At 55.8% G+C, this 18,957-nt stretch overlaps 7 protein-coding genes across 7 annotated transcripts; 4 read left to right on the top strand and 3 right to left on the bottom strand.

The window, feature by feature from the left end:
- Positions 1–8: 8 nt before the first annotated feature.
- Positions 9–1,222, top strand: F5144DRAFT_611756 (uncharacterized protein). Its single transcript, XM_066791703.1, has 2 exons — positions 9–771; positions 970–1,222. The coding sequence occupies exons 1-2, from the start codon at positions 302–304 to the stop codon at positions 1,070–1,072; spliced, it is 573 nt and encodes a 190-aa protein (XP_066645431.1). The 5' UTR covers positions 9–301; the 3' UTR covers positions 1,073–1,222.
- On the bottom strand, positions 1,218–2,481 carry F5144DRAFT_207598 (dienelactone hydrolase family-domain-containing protein). The gene is made up of 4 exons (XM_066782984.1): positions 2,245–2,481; positions 2,070–2,166; positions 1,609–1,952; positions 1,218–1,533 (listed from the first exon to the last, which is right to left on the bottom strand). Exons 1-4 carry the CDS (start codon positions 2,390–2,392, stop codon positions 1,319–1,321), a joined length of 804 nt encoding a protein of 267 aa, XP_066645432.1. The 5' UTR covers positions 2,393–2,481; the 3' UTR covers positions 1,218–1,318.
- Positions 2,482–3,419: 938 nt separating this feature from the next.
- On the top strand, positions 3,420–6,112 carry F5144DRAFT_510149 (uncharacterized protein; the record flags this gene model as incomplete). Its single annotated transcript, XM_066786531.1, has 4 exons — positions 3,420–3,605; positions 3,733–4,093; positions 4,202–4,614; positions 5,318–6,112. The coding sequence occupies 4 exons, from the start codon at positions 3,420–3,422 to the stop codon at positions 5,858–5,860; spliced, it is 1,503 nt and encodes a 500-aa protein (XP_066645433.1). The 3' UTR covers positions 5,861–6,112.
- F5144DRAFT_569770 (uncharacterized protein) lies at positions 6,101–6,839 on the top strand. Its single transcript, XM_066788719.1, has 2 exons — positions 6,101–6,364; positions 6,418–6,839. The coding sequence occupies exons 1-2, from the start codon at positions 6,300–6,302 to the stop codon at positions 6,527–6,529; spliced, it is 177 nt and encodes a 58-aa protein (XP_066645434.1). The 5' UTR covers positions 6,101–6,299; the 3' UTR covers positions 6,530–6,839.
- On the bottom strand, positions 6,717–9,005 carry F5144DRAFT_486774 (uncharacterized protein; the record flags this gene model as incomplete). The annotated part of the gene is made up of 5 exons (XM_066785570.1): positions 6,717–7,297; positions 7,384–7,448; positions 7,525–8,012; positions 8,159–8,412; positions 8,939–9,005. 5 exons carry the CDS (start codon positions 9,003–9,005, stop codon positions 6,717–6,719), a joined length of 1,455 nt encoding a protein of 484 aa, XP_066645435.1.
- Positions 9,006–10,379: 1,374 nt separating this feature from the next.
- F5144DRAFT_547154 (uncharacterized protein) lies at positions 10,380–12,004 on the top strand (the record flags this gene model as incomplete). The annotated part of the gene is made up of 3 exons (XM_066787456.1): positions 10,380–10,852; positions 10,923–11,463; positions 11,525–12,004. The coding sequence occupies 3 exons, from the start codon at positions 10,380–10,382 to the stop codon at positions 12,002–12,004; spliced, it is 1,494 nt and encodes a 497-aa protein (XP_066645436.1).
- A 1,749-nt stretch (positions 12,005–13,753) lies between these two features.
- Positions 13,754–18,927, bottom strand: F5144DRAFT_569778 (uncharacterized protein; the record flags this gene model as incomplete). The annotated part of the gene is made up of 2 exons (XM_066788720.1): positions 18,778–18,927; positions 13,754–18,711 (listed from the first exon to the last, which is right to left on the bottom strand). The coding sequence occupies exons 1-2, from the start codon at positions 18,778–18,780 to the stop codon at positions 13,756–13,758; spliced, it is 4,959 nt and encodes a 1,652-aa protein (XP_066645437.1). The 5' UTR covers positions 18,781–18,927.
- Positions 18,928–18,957: the final 30 nt, after the last annotated feature.

The following is an 18,957-nucleotide window of genomic DNA, read 5'->3' on the forward strand; positions in this document are numbered from 1 at the left end:
ATCGTGCCGTCATAATGAATCAACATGAATCATAGTGGGTACCACCTCAGCTGCGGGTGCCGTTGGGCACAAACCAGTCGCCACCCAGTTGAGTTGCTTTTCACAGATTGGGTTACATCGAACTCTCTTGACTTCATAACAAGAGCTGACTTCCTGTCTCTTTAACTGATCCTTTATTCAAGCACAACTTCCACACTCCAAAGCACGCAATCTCAGATCTGCCACTTACAGCAACCACCCAAATAAACCTCAACCCCTGATAGGCCACATACAGTCCAATCCACACCAGACCCCTTTCACCATGTCCACCCCCAAGTCCTCCCAACCCATAACCTTCTACGACATCGGCTCAGGCCCCTCCAGCTTCCCCTTCGCCCCCAACCCCTGGAAGACCCGCCTCGCCCTCAGCTTCTCCTCCGCCCCCCACACCACCACCTTCATCCCCCTCCCCTCCATCCCCTCCACCCGCGCCGCCCTCCACCTCCCCCCCAACCGCAAACACCCCGACGGCAGCGCCTTCCCCACCCTCCCCATCATCCACGACCACACCACCAACACCCTCCTCGGCGACTCCTTCGACATCGCGCTCCACCTGCACACCCACTACCCGTCCACCCCGCCGCTCTTCCCCCCGCACACCGTCGCGCTGCACCGCGCGTTCAATGCCCAGGTGGATGCGGTGTTCGCCGCGCATGGCGCGCCGCTCGTCGGGTATTACATGCCGTTTGACCCGGCGACGGCGGAGCAGTCGAAGAGGGAGATGTTGGCAAGGTATGGGCTGGGGGAGGATTGGGAGGTGTTGAAGGTGGTGGGGGAGGAGAGGGTGGGGAAGATGGGGGAGTTTGAGAAGGCTTTGGAGGGGTTGGCGGGGTGGTTTGGGAAGGGTGGTGATGGGGAGGGGCCGTTTTTGGAGGGGGCGGTGCCGATGTATGCGGATTTGGTGGTGGGTGCGTGGTTGATGTGGTTGAGGTTGTTGTTGCCGGAGGGGGAGTGGGAGGTGGTGAGGGGGTGGAATGGGGGGGTGTGGGGGCGGTTGGCGGATGCGTTGGAGAAGTGGACGAGTGTGTCGTGAGTTTGGCTGGGAGGGAAGTTGGTGGTTTGTTGCTGTTAGTTTGAGAGAGATGGAAGGAATTGGGGCGGCTGTAGGAGCTTGCGAGGTTTGGTGGTTGAGAAGTCTCAGGGGTTGTTTACTGACGAGCGGAAAGAGGGTTGTAAAAGGGGTTATCAAAACTGGGTTCAATTGCCAGTGAAATCAATACTTCAAATCGCTTTCAAGAAATGAAACGGTCTACTCTACGCAAGTCTAAACCAAAGCCCCTTACAGCGCGCCACCGGCCCAAGCATTGAACCACCGAACCGCCTGGTAAAAAGCGGTCTCCTTACCAAACTTCTGCTGGGGATCGGAAACATTCCCTCGTACACCGAATCCGTGAGAGGTGCCGCCGTACAGGGTGAATTGGTACGGCTGAGCGGCGGTAAGCAACAGAGCCTCCATCTCCGGGCGCCTCTCGGGCGGCATCATCACGTCGGTTTCTATGGGAGGGGATGTTAACAAGGGAGCTCATAGCATAGACAACTAGAAGGATAAACGGTGAATAAAAGTCTTACCAGCGGCAGCAACACTGATCGGACCTGTGATAGCCAAAATCTCAGGATCCTCCAGCAGACTCGGGTGGGCAGCAAAGCCCACGTCAACGCCGCCAGCAGCGAGCACGCGGAAGGTGTACCGGCCGCCGTAGCAGTAACCGGTGGCCGCGATCTTCTCCACGCCGGTGGTCTTGAGGTAAGCCACTGCCTTGGCGAGGATGGGATCCGTCGCGTTGGGCCCGTGCTTGAGGGTGAACTCGGTCGCGTTGAAGCCGGGGGTGTCAAAGTCCAAGGGGGCCGGCTCGCCGTCGAACATGTCCGGCGCAACGACCAAGAAACCCGCTCGGGCGAACGAGTCCGCTAGGCTGTGATGATGAAGATGATGCTTAGTCACTATTTTCTCCGGTTGATACTCTTACGACGAGGCTTGACGGTGGCACCCACGGCGTCCTACAGTCTGCCTGTTCGATTGGACCACTTACAGCTTGTTCTCGGCCAATTGGATGCCAAAGACATCTGTGAGATACAAGACACCCACTTTGGGGCTCTTACACGACGGCTTGGAGATGTAGAGATTCACTGTGGAAGAGAGCAGCCCGTGTTAGCGCGCTGCTTCGGCTCTTCCCGACTCGGCAAGGAAGCACGGTAGAATCTGACCTCCGTTGTACATCTTCTCGGTTCCCACTGGCACGCCCGTGTGGGCGATGATTTGAGGATCATCCCCGTACGAGCAGCTCTTGGCACACACAACCGAGGCAACCGAGCCTGCGCCCCAGAGGAACAGCGTTGTCAGGGATGTTCGCATTCTGGGTGTTGATTGGGGGGGGATGTCTCGGAAGAGAGAGTGCAAATAAGTCAACGATGGGAAAGGTGTTTGTTTTTTTGCGCACAACCCCGCGATGGAATCACGATCTCAGAAGGCAAAGCAACGGTTCAAATTACCATGTCCCACCCGTTCGTTGCCGTGGGGGGACATCCGTGAATTATACCCCGACCCCCCCTGTTGGTTGTTGGTTGATGCCTCCCTTGTTCATCGCGAAACTAGACAGGCCTCGTCGATAGCGGCGTTGCAATACCAGCAATATTGTTTCCCGCGAAGACCAGATGCACAAAAACGTGCTGACGGATGCAACAGCCTCAACTCCGCGGAGCGGGGTTTGAGGAGGACGAACCCGGCGTTGGTGCGTCGACTTAGAAGCGGACCAATTATCATCTTTTTTCGCCCTCCACTTCCCGCCCCTTGCGCTCGTTCCCCCTGCCGCCCCATGTCGAGCTTTGAAGGTTCGGTCTCGGCAAGCGAGAGAACTTTCGAGAGAGCAACTGGGGTCCATGAGAATGGCGATGTTGCCTTGAGGGTCTGGGGAAAGTTTGTCCCGAATCGTTGACATGCAGCTGAGAAGACAGGGCGGCAGGGTTGCGATGGAGCGACAGCTGGGGGATAATATGGAACTTCAGCAGATCTGTCGCTCGCTGCTTGGTTACCGGGTAAGCAGCCTGTGTGGAGAGAGGGTTGCTCGGCTCTGCGGTTCGCCACATCAGCCGCATCCGAGCGAGATTGCACACCCTTTCTAGCAGACACACAGGCCCAGGCCTTCTTCACCGGTCCGATGCGATGCAGTTGGTTGAGTCCGTGTTCTTGTCTATGAATACACGTCTCGCCATGTGAATCCGGGATCCCCACTCAGCTCGAATCTCTCCATGATCAGATCTTCGCTAACTAGGTACCTACGGTTCCCTCGGTCGATTCGACGCTCCGGTTACGGGCCACGCATCCTGTTGAAAACCACACGGTCGGAATCTCGCAAGCCGGCCGTTGAGGCCACGAGACAATCATGGCCTCTCAAGGACCTCCGCCAGACCCAGACGTCCCCGCTGGTACCGTCTTCGAAGCGTACCCGCTCGCCCCCGTTGGCACATTCCTGGGCATCGCATGCATCACGACGGGGCTCCGCATCTACTGGAGGATTAGGCCAACGTGGCGGATTGGCGCTGATGACTACACGCTCGTTTTCGCTCTGGTAAGACCCACTCATCCCCGAAGCTAAGCATTGCAGCGGTTGCTGGTTCCGTCTTGGGTTCGAGGACAAGCCGGGTCAAGAACGTCCCGTTGTGGAATCGATATATGTAGCTAACACATCTTGGCAGGTCCTGACTATTGCTTGGTATGGGATTGACGTGGCAATGTACCATTACGGCCGGGGCATCGAGGGGTTTGTCCCAGACCCTTGGACTATGGGCCCATTGATCGTGGCAGACGGAGTGCTCTGGGTGTGGGGGCTCAACGTGATCCGTATCTCGGCCGCCTTGCTGCTCCTCCGTCTCAAGAACTCGCTGCCGTGGAAGCTGGCGCTCGGGACCGTCATCACCGTTCAAGCGTGCATGCTTGTCGTGGGCACCACCATGCACCTTGTCATGTGCCAACCCATCTCGGCTCGGTGGGCGCCGACACCAACAGCAAAGTGTATCCCTGTGCCAAACTTTATGATCTATGGCTATGTCTACAGCGGTAAGTCTAGTTACCATGTTTTATCTTTGCGATCCTGAGTTTATCCTCTTCCACGGCGTGACTTCTTACTGACCCTGGCTCGCCCCCTATCGCTAGCCTTCACAATAGCGTCCGACTTCACCATCTCGATCCTCCCCATCACCTTCATCCGCAACCTCCGCCGACCATTCTACGAGAAATTCCTCATTGGATGTCTCATGACCGCTGGGATGGGTGCCACGGGTATCGCCATCGCGCGTTTACTCCTGATCATGGGCTATCTTGGCAAAGGAACGGCCAGGATCAACGCCTTGCAGGACTTCCTCTGGGGCATGGAACTGACCATTGGCGTGTTGGCGACCTCCCTCCCAACGCTCAAGGCGCCTGTACACGGCTTGCTGCAGTCGTGGGGTGTGCTGCGGTCCACCAGCAGCAGCAGCGACATGTCACCCGACAGTTTTCTTGACGACCTTACCAACGGGACGCACGTCGAGAATCAGATGCGGCAGTGGAATTCGCTGGTTAATGGTCTTTCTCCCCGAGTACCGGACGAAGGGGAATCCGGGAGCTCGTTGGAGAAGAATGCATCTGTGCAGAGGGGGGATCTCGGCTCGGCAGGGCGATGACATGGAGGAGAGCATCTTACGAATCATGACTTACCTGTTAATAATTGCATATCGCATTCCTTCTGTGTTTAAATGGACCACACAGGAATTACCTGTGGCTGACTTGCACGCGGCCTCGGCACCCTTCAAGTTTATACATGTGCCCACCAGAGTTCGAAGTTCCCCGCAAAAGCTGGAACAAACAGGTCTTCGTCATGGAACCAACAGCGGAAATCGTATTTCCTAATTCACGTGATGGCAATGTCGATTGGCTAGGGCACATCCCCGCGACCCGCGTTCCCTTTCTTCACGTCAACCTTCACAAAGCTGACAGAGATGTGTCAAATGCGACGAGCTCCACGCACAGTTCTTACCAAATGCCGGAAGAATATGCAGACGACGATATCCGATATCCTCGGGATTCGGACTGACCGACGTTGTCAGCTGGGGAACTACGGGCCTGGTTGTTCTCGACGAGTCCTCCAACACCGTGATTAAAGCCCCCTTCAACCATACCAACAACGAATGTCTTCAGCGTCTGCAGAGAGAGCGCGAGGTATACGAGAGGTTTAAAGAGCGCGGTGGTCATCGAGGGCTCCTTTCATACCACGGCATCTTCGAGTCTGGCATTCGCTCTGAGTACGCCCCGAACCACAACTTGCGATTGCACCTTGGAGAGAACCAAGTCAGTTCTGAACAACGGCTGCGCTGGGCTATGCAGGTTGCCGAAACAATCGGATTCATTCATGACGCCGGTATCATCCACGGGGACTTGACCTGCGCAAACATTTTCCTCGATGGCAACCTTGACGCCAGAGTGGCCGACTTTGCCGGGTCGTCGATAGATGGCTCCCCGATGCTGGTCGTCGTTACCGAGAACCACGAATTTCCAGGGCCTCTGTTGTCGATCCGGGCTGATCTCTTCGCCCTCGGCTGCGTGCTTTATGAGATAACAACCGGCCACCCCCCTTACAAAGGGTTGGAGGACACGGAAATCCGTGCTCGGTACCTAAAGCAGCATTTTCCAGAAACAACATCCCTCGGGGCAGTTGGGGCCGTTATTGAGAAATGCTGGACAGGGGTGTTTCCTGAGGCCCGGGCAGTTATTGAGGCTTTAAAAAGCACTCCGAGCAGCGTAACCAAGGCGTGGGAATCTGGACATCAAACAGCACAAAGTAGCTAGGTATCTGTACAAATATATCCTGATCTCTTTGTTTCTTAGCTACTCGGACGATCTCCGTTGCGAGTTTCTGTAGGGGAAGTTGAAACCAAAGGCGGCTACTATGGTACTCGGGTTCGTGCCAGGCCGGCCAAAACAGTCCATGGTTGGGATTGAAGCTTGGAGAATATCACATGGGTCTCGGAGGCTGTTATCCTTCCAAGCAGTAATGCATGGTGGTTCCAAGTAACCGACAATGACATCATCTGGACCCCCTCACCTTCACCCAAATGCCAGGCCTTGTTCAGCCGGAGTTTGTGCCCAACTCCAACCCAAGAAAGGCCTCCACTAGAATTTAACAATCCCAGTCACTCACCAACCTAGGACTTTCACAGCAAAACCACCGTGACACCCTCAACTTATCACCCGCCAGTTTCACCGTTTCTGTTCTCAAAGTCTCAAGATGAACCCGAACCCCCTTTCGGATCGTGAAAAGGCGCTCGAGGACCAATGGATCAGAGACAAAGAGTGGGCCTATCCACCCCTTTTTTGTCTTCACATTTGAAGCTGACAAGTCGTAGAAAGCAAATGGCTAAGGATAGAGCTGCAAAGAGGCAACAGGAGGCCAAGGATAGTACGGGTACTGGCAGCAAGCCTGAAGGGCAGCAGCAGGCAGGACAGGGGCAGAGCTGAGGACGATAGTAGAGGGGCATCTTTCGGTTAATCGATGAAGAATTCTAGTAATTAGGCCTTCCATTAGTGGAACCGAACCAAACACGTTGCTCCATTCTCATTTTCATCATTAGCATCAGTAGATTCACAAAGCCTCAAGCATTTGCGGTCAAACAACCGAAGATATCCCTACTGGCGTCTGACAACATCACATCGCCCCCCCAACCTCAATTCTGCCCATTTCATAACCCCCTGAACTTCCACTCCGGGGCCTTCTTCCCTCGTACTTGATCTCAATCTCCTGTGTCTGCACGATCACCCCCTCTGTTGCGGCGCCCTCGGGTGGTGTACTTCGGCCCGAGACACACACTAACACCCTCTGACTGCTATCATCGGGCTGAACACCGGGTGCCGCTGGAGCTGCGTTATCTGGCGGCGATCCTCTTGTCAAAGACTTGGTTCGTGGCCTGACACTTTCCCCAACGTCCCACACAGCTCTCCAGGTTTTGGGGGTCGTCTGACTACGCCTTAAGTCGGACTGGTTTGGGGCTTGTGTGTTTTCGTCATGCCCGTTTTCGACAGGGGCGGCTGCCTCAATCGCAATTGGGCTGTGGGCAACCTTTTTCGCTGTCACGCCGGTGCTGTCAGACTTGGGATAGTGGTAGTGCTCCAGGCCGAAGGTTCCGCTGATCTCGGTGGGCGTGGCGTCCCGCAGGTCGCGGAAGAGGACGCGCAAAACCGGGATACAGGACGCCATTATGGTCGTGGCGATCTCGGCCGTGGCCAAGGCTAGCAAGTAGCAGCCGTCATCTACGAGACGATTAAAACCATTAGAACTCGTTGAAGATGCAGAAAATGGAGATGGGGAAACTCACGAGTAAAGTTCTTGGACCCCATTTCACGAATATGTCCCGACTTGACAAATGAAGTGATCCCGGCACTGCAAACCACTTTTGTTAGTCAAGAAACCATTCACACTCCAGAGCAACAGCGATGTGAAGAAAACCAGAACTCACAAAACCCCCATACTCATCGCCACCACCACCCCCACCTTCTCCTTCTTCCGCATCCTCAACCTCCACACCAAAAACCACGGCAACAACGCAAACACCACATCACACACCCCCGACAACACCGCCGAGAACACCGCATACCCATTACTCACCCCCAACTCCCAACACCTGCCCTCCACCCCGGGCCGCCAATTCTTCTCCACCGGCCTACAGCGCACCCACACAAACACGGCCTGCAGCCCCATGGCCACGTTCATCGCGATCACCACGCACGCCAGCGCCCAGCGCAGCCGGTCGCGCGCCAGCCGCAGCAGGGTGATGCCGAAGGCCGTCTTGCTCCACACGATGGCCAGCACGGTGAAGGTGGAGCCGAGCCCGCCGCCTTGGAAGGCGATCAGGGGGTGGGAGGCGGGGGGGATGTCGCAGGGGAAGTGCCCGAAGCCGAGGTTGATCACGAGTTGGCAGAGGGTGCTGGAGGCGAGAAACATGATCTGGTTTTGATGAGGGTGGGGGGTTAGTTTGGGTTTGGGGGGAGGTTTAGGAGAGGGGGCTAGGTTGGGGAGTGAGACAGGTTTGGGGTGGTTGATAACTCGGAAAAAGGAAAAAGGGGGGAACATACCCAGCTGATGATCAGGACCAGATCATCCCACCATATCCCGCGCGACCGCCATATCTTGCAGTAGATGCGCAAGACGATAAAGGAGGTCGCGAGGGCGAAGAGGGCCCAGATGGAGGCTGCGGTGCCGGGCCCGATGGTGGGTGCCGGACCGGTCTCGAGCCCGGCGAGGCGGCGGGCGCAGTAGTCATTCGGGTCAAATCCACCGTTTGCGGGAAGGCCGGGAGGTGACGGTGTGGGATTGGGTTCCTGGCGCGGGAGGAGGAATCTCATCACTCTTGTGGTGTTTGGAGTGAGTGTTAAATGTGCTAGGTTACATTAGGACGGGCCGTAAGTGAGCAGAACGAGCCGGCCTCGCACGTACTTGACTGTATCAAACTTCACTACAGCTCAATAGCATGACGTAGACAGGCACAAGATCATCCGCACCATTGGCGGGTAGTTGAGATCTGCCTGTGTGGAATTGGGCTCCACCAAGTTGTCTCACTCAAGAACGCACAGCGACCAGCCTGTGTTGAGTACCGAGGGCATATATCCCGGTGATTTGCAGGAAGATGTTTCAGTATCAACCAAGCTGATGGAGCGGCGCTGAGTGGCTGAAGGCTGTGGAGTTGGAAGCTTATTTCGACACGAGTGGATGGGGCATGAGAACGCGGAGAGAGAACACCAAGATCAAAAGTTGGCGGGTGATACTAGCGGAATTGTCTCATATCAAAGTTGCCCGAGTCTAAGTATGCTGCATGGTGGCATCACAGACACGGGCCGACATGGCCATGCAAGCCGAAAAACCGATAGTTCCACCAACAGCGCCGGAGTCGAGACCGTTTCGTGGGGATGGTGTTGTTTGTGGCCCTCGGCTGACCGCCATGGAAACCTTGTCCTTGCATTCCATCGAATTGCAGGCGAATATGCCGAAGCCATAGCTCCCTGGGGCGATGTGGCGTCAAACATACAGACCATCTTGCCCACAATTGGCTCACGGCAGTTGAGTTTGCTCATTTAGGCTTCCGTCAAGTTTTTCTCTCGATCTGGGATCGACGATCGTGCTGATTGTCTGCCAAAAAGGGGCAGAGCTGCAGAAGATTCGCAACGGCATGTCCGAGTTGGTGAAGAAAGGCATGATGTTTCCAGCCATGCAACCCTCCATGCTATGCTTCACAGCGCTGTTTCCCAACGTGGCACGGCAGGCCGCCCGGTTTTAAGTTGCAGGCAAGCCAGTGCCGGATGCATGGCTTCTTGCATCATGCCGTCCAAGTGCCGAACCAGCATCAGCAAACCCGCCAGTGACCTCGATGAGCTTGGCGTTATCTGCGTCAGATAACCCAACAGTTGACGCGCGGAGTTGTTTGACATTGAGTTGAACTCTCCGGGGAAGACGACGCCAAAACAGGGAGTTGCCCGCCTTTTTACCATTACTAGCTCCGTTGCTCGCGAGCATTAAACCGCTGCAGGGAAGATGTCCGTCTTGATCAACCTCACAAGCTCCTCCACGCCGTTGACACCCGGAGGCCCTCCGCTGAGACTTGATCCACGCCCCCTCGTTATTACAACCACGGGCCGGGCCGAGCTCGGATACCCGGCATGCCCCTGAAGCCCGCAAAGTTGATATCTACACGTACAGGACTAGCAGACAGGTAGCTAACTATTGGTATGATCTCCCCACGCACCACAGCACGAAGGAATACGATCGGGCCGCCTTCCACTCGCCGTGTGCACGAGCATGGCACAGGCATCGAAATTTCTCTATGGACACTGGTGGCTTTGCTATTTATTATCCACTCTGCACCCTCTCTCCCCAGAGTGATTTGCTTCTTATTTTCTCTTTGGGGCCGCCAAGTCCTTCCGAGTACCAGGTCCCCTCGAAGGATGGCGCAGATCTTCCGCGGTTTCGCTTGGAGGATTACTTTATCGGCCCACTTGGTTGCAAAATGATTGGCTCGGGATTTCTGTCTCCTGTATCTCAAACCACATTTCCAGGAACATCGGCAGTCCGGTCGACAGCACCGTCGGCTGAGTGTCGTCTTGGGTTACACTTGATCCTGGGCTGACGACGTCCTAGCCGCGTGGCATTGCCGCATGGATAATTGCGTAGAATGTTCCGTGTGGGGGCCCAGAGCCGAGGAAAGCTAATAAAGGCATCCAACTTAATAGGCTCCCGAGTCCCTCTGCTCCCCAGGGCTCGCCCAAGCAGCGTACCAGCTTCCAAAGTAGGGTTACGTTACTCGGCCTGCACATCACCACCATGCGGCTCACACTCGCTCTCTCTACCACGGCAGCCGTCTTGGCCGCCGCCGCCCCGCATGCCAAGTCCAAGAGAGCCGCGCTCGACGAATGCCTCGAGGCCGCCAAGGTCCCGGTTGACGAGCCGGATTCGGAAGACTGGGAGCTCGACGTCAACCCCTTCAACCAGCGACTGCCCTACCTGCCCGCGGCCATCGCCGTCCCGACCACGGTCGAGCAGATCCAGGCTGCCGTCCTGTGCGCCGCCGAGGCGGGCGTCAAGGTGAACCCCAAGTCGGGCGGGCACAGCTATGCGTCGTTCGGCCTTGGCGGCGAGGACGGCCATCTGGTCGTGCAACTCGACCGCATGAACAATGTCACGCTCGACACCGAGACTCAGATTGCGACGGTCCAGCCTGGCGCGCGCCTTGGCCACGTTGCGACGTTGATCTATGAGCAGGGCAAGAGGGCTTTCAGCCACGGAACCTGCCCTGGGTACGTTTACCAGCGCCTGACGAAGTTTGTTTTACACCGTTGGTCTCTAGTGCTAACCTCATTACCATAGTGTGGGTGTGGGCGGGCACTCGCTGCACGGTGGTTTTGGCTTCAGCTCCCACTCTCACGGCCTGGCGGTGGACTGGATCTCCGGCGCGAGCGTTGTCCTCGCCAACGGCACTGCAGTAAACACATCCGAAACTGAGAACCCGGACATCTACTGGGCTCTCAAGGGTGCCGGATCCAACTTCGGCATTGTCACATCCTTCCAGTTCAAGACCTTCGCCGCGCCGACCAATGTCACCGTGTACCAGATCCGGTTGCCCTGGTCGAACTCATCGGCGATCGTGAAGGGCTGGGGCGACATCCAGGAATGGCTTGGAGCTGGTGGCATGCCGGAGGAGATGAACATGCGCGTTCTTGGCGATCGCTCCGGCACCCAGCTGCAAGGACAGTATTTCGGTAACGCTACTTCGCTGAGGGCCGCCATCAAGCCACTCCTCGAGACCATGAACGTGACTCTGTCGGATGTCAAGGAGACAGACTGGATGGGAGCGTTCAAGAACTACGCCTACAGCGCCGAGATTGACATCACCCGCCCGTACAACCAGGTATGGGCCGTCCTTTTGATCAATATTGCACACCGAGAACAACACTAACACGCGCAAACAGGTTGAGACCTTCTACTCCAAGAGCCTGGTGACCCCCGCACTCCCCAAGGACGTGCTCCAAAACGTGGCCGACTACTGGACCAAGGTGGCGCGGCTGAACACGCGCTCCTGGTTCATCATCATCGACCTGTACGGCGGGCCCAACTCAGCCATCACCAAGGTGCCCAAGGAGGCAGGCTCGTACGCGTACCGCGACCCCAAGAAGAACCTGTTCCTGTACGAGCTGTACGACCGCAGCTTCTTCGGCGACTACCCGGCCAACGGCTTCTCCTTCCTCGACGGCTGGGTTGGCAACTTCACGCAGGGCCTCGGCAACGACTGGGGCATGTACGTCAACTACGCCGACCCGCGCATGAACCGCACCGAGGCCCAGGACGTCTACTACCGCCAGAGCCTGCCGCGCCTGAGGGAGATCAAGAAGCAGATCGATCCCACCGATCTCTTCTACTACCCGCAGGCTGTCGAGCCCGCCGGTCCGTAGAGGACGATTGGGGGGTTATCGGGAGGATGGGTGTGGGTGCCTAGATATTCCGGGTATATGTTGAGGAAAGATGTATATAAGATTACAAGACTGTATCTATGTAGATTGTACAAGGCATAGATTCGACGCTACTCAGAATAAATGTTTTGAAGTTGTTATGTTCCTATTATGTTCCACGACCCACGGTTGGAACACGCCGCTCCCCGTACGATCCAACATTGAAGTTTACTTCGGTCGCGCACCTAATGAGCCCGCTTCCTGTCAGTTAGCTTCGAAGTGCTCCACGGTTTCTTATTTTCCCATGTTGTGAGTTGTAGTGCGTATTACCTACCGCCGGGAAATCGATGGCACCCGTGACGCTCCGGCGAGCCCGCATCAGTTCGGCTGGTAACCCCCGGCAAGGCTTGCCTCTGTGGGATGGCCAGGCACCAGTGCAATGCTTTAGAATTTCCTCAGAACCAGTGCAGTGAAGTCAATCACGGCCGGCAAATTGGGAAAAAGTAAGAAGCTCGTTCGCCTCGATGCTATTTCCCTTCGCCACGTACCCGGCGATATGGGGGGTAGGTATATGAAGAACAAATGGACAATGGAACCATTCCCTGGACAAGACTGTGCCGCGCGGCGGTTTAACACGGAAGCATGCCGCCGGCACAATTTTAGGAGGGTAAGGTGTGGCTGGATGGAGTTTGTGCCACAGTTCAGGGGCTTTCACCTGACTGTTTTGTTTGTGTTGAGAGAAAACCAGCGGCCAAAAGTGGCGGCAAAATGGAGCAGAACTGCATTGTAAATGCGGCTGTAAAGTGAAAAAAAAAAAAAAAAGTTTTACGCTGTTGAACGGGAGCCTTTCGCTAGAAAGCGCTGCGCTCTACCGATCTGGAAAATCAACGCTAGTGCCCGAAGGCGAAAGTACCTTTTGGAATTCTTCTTTATAAAGAGGTCCCCCTACGCACAGAGCGCGCGGACGGACAGCTGGACTTGGCCTCCTGTTGCATGTCGCCGAATTACACTTCTGAGGGTTAGGGTTAGCCAATCCCCTCCCCTGAACCGTTGTTTGGGCAATACGAGATTTGGGACGGCGGTGATAATTTGAAGGTTATTTCCTCCCTTTCTCGAATTCATGTCTATCACGCACACTTGCAACTTCTAGCATTTTTTTTTTTTAAATACAACCGCCTGTTGAGTTCATCAGCAACCGTGATTTGTCGGTCCAACCCCTTCTGCCCCTCCCGCTCTGTCACGGTTATGGCCGCATGCAGGTCCCGATGGAGGGCGCGTGGGAAGCGTCCCCAGCCAATCATTAAAGATGGGTCCCGGACCAATCAGCAGAGGAACGAGGGGAACGGCTACCGTTCCTGAGGTTCCTCTATAAGGAACGAGAAGAACGACCACCGTTCCTCACGTTCCCAAGGGAAGAGGTACGAAGGTACCTAGGGGCCTAGATAGTATATAGTCACTCGTTCTGGAGAGCTCTGGGAGTTCTCCAGTTAGCAATCACAACTACAGTTCGCTACAAGCTCGCAAGCCTACTGTTGAGACAAGTCTATTGTTGTGCACCTTTTGGCTGCACCGAACCTAAGCATCCTTTGCAAGATTACCTTCACTGAACCCTAACAGGATAGGATCCTAGGCAGGTTCGTCACACGCTCCTCTTGGTACTACCCGCATGTTCACCTTAGGTACCTGATGCAACATCATCCCAAGCAGTCCCTCCCTCCCCAGGCACCTCTCCCCAACGCCCACCCCCAACCCCCCTAACAATCCCCCCCCACGCCCCCCCTCAACACCGCCACCTGCCCCTTACACGGACACAGCACCGTCCCATCCCTCAACACGCGGCCCATGCGCAGGCCCTCGGCCGTGACCCAGTCGTGGGGCAGGAAGAAGTGGCGCTTGACGTCCGCGACGGTGCCCCCCCCCGACGGCGCGAGCGACGATGACGGCGAGACCGTTGTCGTGCATACCCAGAGTTGGCGGTCGATGAATACGAGTCGGCCGTCGGGGAGGATGCCGAGGGCGCGGGCGAGGGTGTTGTTGCTGGGGAGGGATGGTGGTAGAGGGAGGGGTTTGATGGGGGGGGAGGTGGTGGTGGTGGTGGGGTTGGGTTGGCCGCTTGGGGTGGGGGACGGGGTGCGGGCGTAGATGGATTGGGTGGGGAGGACGGTGACGTTGTAGATGGGGCGGTTGTGGTGCATGGTTGTTGTGCGCAGGAGTAGGTAGCGCGGGGAGTGGCTATCGAGGATGGTGTCGAGTGTGGCAGCTGGGAGGGTGTTGTCGGGTGTGGCTGAGGAGGGTTGGGATAGGTCGAAGGGAATCGAAGCCCGCTTCTCGAGGTTGCCCCAGGAGAAAACTGACGCTGAGCCCGCGGAGACGCAGATGAGGCTATCAGGCTCGGAGGGATGTTGCTGCCACTTGGTCGGCTCATCGTTGTCGGGAAGCTGGCAGTCGGCCAGGACCTCACCCCCTGGTATGCTGAGGACCTGACATTTCTTCACCCCACATATGAAGAGCCGGGTACCTGTGCCGTCGAAAAGAAGATCCCGGGACCGCCCACGTTCCGCGGAAGATCTCTTTTCGACATAGACAGCCTCGGTCACGACCGTCCTTTCGCCAGTATAGTCAATTCGCACAGATCTGACGGTTGTGGCCCCGTTGGTCAGCGAGTAGGCCAAATGATCCTGCTTCGGGCTCCAAGCAAGGTGCTCAACCCTCATCTTAAACATGGTCTTGGCGATTTCCTTCTTCCTCTTTCCGACGGTGTCGTATATGTTGATGGAACCATCTTCGTTTGCGTGCGCGATCAAAAGCCCACGGGGCGCTTGGCTGGGCTCAACCGCTGTTATTGCCGGCTTACTCTCCGCGTGGCTCTCGGAAGCCGGGAACGAGATGGAAGTGCTCAGAGTATCGCCCGTGTCGGACCAGAAGTCGTCGGATAGCATTGCGCTGTCGGTGTCACTAAGTTGCTCAGCCGCTGAATCGGCAAGCCTTAATAGGCAGTTCGGCTCCCAGACGTTGCAGTATGACCCGCGGAGATCGTAGAACCTGAGATTGTCGGGGCTGAAAGTGATTTGGTTGATGCGATCCTCAGAGCTCAGTTTGTAGATGAGAGACATGGAAGCGACATCAAAGATCTTGATAGAGCCCCCAACGTCCATGGTAACGAACACCTGGCCGTCCGGGCTGCATGCGAGCCCGTGTGGAGCAAGCCCGGCTTCGTCCTTGACCTCGTCGTAACTGTCGTCTTCGGGGCTCCATTTGAAAATCTGGCCATAGATACCGATGACCTCGGTCCCGGAAGGGTGCCAGACAACCTTATTGTCCCCCGTGTACGAGTTTGCGGAACCGTGCCCGTGTCTAGACTTTTTCCTGAGCCGTGCGACCATTTGGGGGGGATCGACGGTCCATATGGAAAGAGGGAATGAACGATAGGCGACAGCGATTTGTGTACAGTCGTTGTTAAATGCGACGCAGGACGGTGTGCTAAGAAACGTGCCCTCGGGAACCCCTGGCTCATCGAGTAATGTCGGGTCGAGCTGTTCCCACATGGGCGATGTTCCCGTTTGGCGCGTCCGGAGCGTGTACACCCTTCTTTGCTCCGAGATCATCATTAGGGCGTCCTGTTCATCAAATCTGAAGTCGATGGCGCGCTCCTGCCGCGGATTCTCCTTCGAAATTTGGGGCGACCAATCTGCCACCTTCCAGACGAATGTTTTAGAAAGAGAATAGCACGCTAGGAGCGAGCCCGAGTTGTTGAAAGCCAGCTCCCAGACGTGCTCACCCAAGAAGAAAGCTTTGTGCTCTTCGAAGAGCTTCGTGTCCCAAATGTTGATGGTTCCCCTGGGCTCGTCACTTACCACGGCGAGATATAGCGGTGAAGCGGCAAAGCGAAGGGCCCTGCCAGATCCTCCTGACACGCGCGCAAGGCAGTCATCCCATTCTTCGTTTGAAACTCCGGAAACCGAAAGTGTTGATGCGGGATTTCCATTGAACTTTTGGTGAACGATGGAGGAAGTTGGACTCAAGGCGGGAATGCACTGATAGATCAGAGCTGGTGACTCGGAAAGATGGCGGCCAAACTTTGCCGCTAGCTTCGTTAGGTCGACAGCCCATGTTTCAAGTAGGGGCAGGCGTGTTAGCCGATGGACCATGGGCGACTTGTCAGAGTCGGCCTTTCTACGCTTTCTTACGTACGCGGTGAGTCTTCTAGAGGCACCAAAAAGCTCCGAAAGATGGCCGCTCATGGCCAAATATTGGACCCAAGCGAGTGGATAGGGGCCGCCAAAAAACCTGACAAGTGCGTCGAGGACGTTGTCAGATTCTGGGGAGCTGCTTTCGAGGTGCAATGCCCACGATGTAGATGCGTACAGGAGGAATCGGGGAACCTTTAGCATCTGAAGCTTGCGCCTCAACCCCTTGTCGCAAAGTGTTGTGAGGCATTTGATAAAAAGATCCTCATTACTGCTCTCGGCGTCTAGTGTGAAGAGGCGTCGTTTGGTCTTTTCCAGATACTGACGAGCAGAATGGTGGACTAGCGTTACTCGTCCCTGTGGATTGACCACAACGAATTGCCCGCATACTTGGCTGACGGTGTGATTCAGGTCCATAATTGAGCTCAGCTCTTGAGGATAAATCTCCCGGAGTTCTTCGACAGTGATGGGAGACTTTGAGTGCATAGCCCAGGTGAGCAGGACTTTTGCAAGTGCCTTGTCTTCGTCCAGCTCAAGGTCGAAGATGGCATCTGCCATGCGATCGTAAAACTCCTGCATGCCATCTGGCGTCGATTCGAGAACTTGCTTGACTTGCTTTTCCCGATGGCAGTTTACCACACGTTGAATGACAAGGCTAGCCCAAAGGAAATTGCCTTGTGCCCGGGAGACGATTTCATCAACGGCTGCGGCTTTGAAATCGTCACCCGCCACGAGGTAGTCGATCTCTTGTGTCACCATAAGACGAATATCGTTCCGATTGTCTGGCAAGGGCATGTCGATAATGTGCATCCTCTTCTTGGCTAGATGAAAAGCTTGGTTAATACTGGCGAGCGGTCGGCTGAAGACGAGGACCCGTATTTTCGACTTGAAATCCGCAACGCGGGAGATAAGTTCGATGACGCGTTTGCTTGATTCTGCTTCATCCAGTCCGTCAAACGCCCAGAAGATGCTCCGTTCCGTCTTAATGCTCGCGAAGATGGAGGTAAAAAGCTTATCCCATGCCGTAGAGGAGTCTGCGCTGGAGAGCTTAACCCCGGACACGGCGAGACCGACTAGGGCTTTGCGGAATTCGGGCAACTGAAGAGCAGTCTGATACGCCAAGGAGCGCACCATGTTGCTTGTCAATTCCTTGGCACGCTGGCCGTGCTTGAAGAAGAAATATGAGCAGTAGTGGCCGTCTTCAAGGAGACGCTCAATGACAAAGGAGCATAGCGTGGACTTGCCACCGCCCGGCTGTGCATGCGCCCACAATACCCGCTGCGATTTTGAGTTGAGCCAATTTATCGCCTTGTCACTACCCAGGAACCCCTCGCAAGTGCCTTGTTTTCTGGCAGAGGTACCAAAGTTGAGGTCCTCTTCGGGTGGCCCGGTTACGCCCAGAAGGCTGGTTAAATGCCGGAGATCCTCCTTGGAAGCGACATGATCGACTGGTGTAAGGACCGAATCGGCAATGCTGCGAAGTGCCCCGACTACCGAAATATAATTCGGGTCTTTGGGGCTGGTGAATTTGCAGACGTTGTGATGGTTCGCGGTGAGTGGTGTTGGCGTCTCATTGGGATATCCCATGACAGCGGTTGGCTTGTCAACGACCATGAGAGAGACTGGGCCGGCGGTGGTGGAGAGAGTCTCGTAAAAGGAGAATATTTGCAACTTTGAGGCATAATGCCGGAAGGAGTCATTCAACTCATCAATTGTCGGACTTTTCCTTGCCAACTGCGTAACGTACTCCTTGGGGGAGTGGCCGAAGACCGAACTCGAAAGTAGTTTGTTTAGCGTTTCGGCCAGATCGGTCCCGCGGTGGGGGGTTGCTAGGAACAAGACGGTTTTGATCATGGAGACAATCTCACTGAACTCATCGTTCAGGTGCCCTTGCACAAAGGCCTTCTTGAAAACCAGACCACCCATGGAATGTGCAACGATAACGATAGGCACTTGACCCAACCGCTCAGCTGTACTTTGGCCATACTTCATGCGGAACAGGAGGTCGTTGGCAAAATCACCAATCGTAGAAGAGGCCTGCTCCTTTTTAGACGAGAAATGGGTGTTATAACCAAACGTGAGAATCCGGGCAGTCGGCAACTCGACTGGGAGCCACAGCTTCGGCCAAAGGTTATTGAGATCTCGATCGCGGCACCACGTTCGTAAGCTTGTGCCTCCGAGACCATGAATGAAAATCACATCGATCGTGCGTTCTGGTGGAGTGTGTAGAACGACGAGCCCGAATGGGTCTTCTCTACGGTCCTGCGAACGTTGTCGCCGGTGAGGTGAGTACAGTTGGGCATGAATGTCGGAGAGTGCGGCCCGGCGACGCGCTGGCGCAGGATCATCGGTGTCCACCTGGAGGGTCCGGTCGGGGAATGAATACTCTTGAGGCCGGTCCGATGCTGGTGGTGGCTCTACCGGAGTCGAGGTTGATCGTTCATCAACGTATGTTGGTGCGGAAGACGTCTGAGACAGCACGTCATTCGAACTGGCGGATCTGCTTGACCTGAAACGTTTCCACTAGAGGTAGGCTGTCATCAGCAATGCCCACCAACGGCTAAGGGGCCAAGAGAACGGTGCGGCTACCATGATGAATCCGTCGGAGGCTGACTGCCTTCACATGAAGGACCAGACGCTACTGGCTACAAGTAGGCCGGCGTGGCGGGACTATTCATGTGTCCAGGGTTAAAGTCAGGAGGATCCGGCGGGGAATCCGCCTGGCGGCAACGGGCTTCGTTAGGCGCTGGTGTCAAAATCCAGCCTGGT

The sequence above is a fragment of the Chaetomium tenue genome (genome assembly GCF_020726465.1).
Source record: "Chaetomium tenue strain MPI-SDFR-AT-0079 chromosome Unknown F5144scaffold_3, whole genome shotgun sequence".
Classification (NCBI taxonomy): Eukaryota; Fungi; Ascomycota; class Sordariomycetes; order Sordariales; family Chaetomiaceae; genus Chaetomium; species Chaetomium tenue.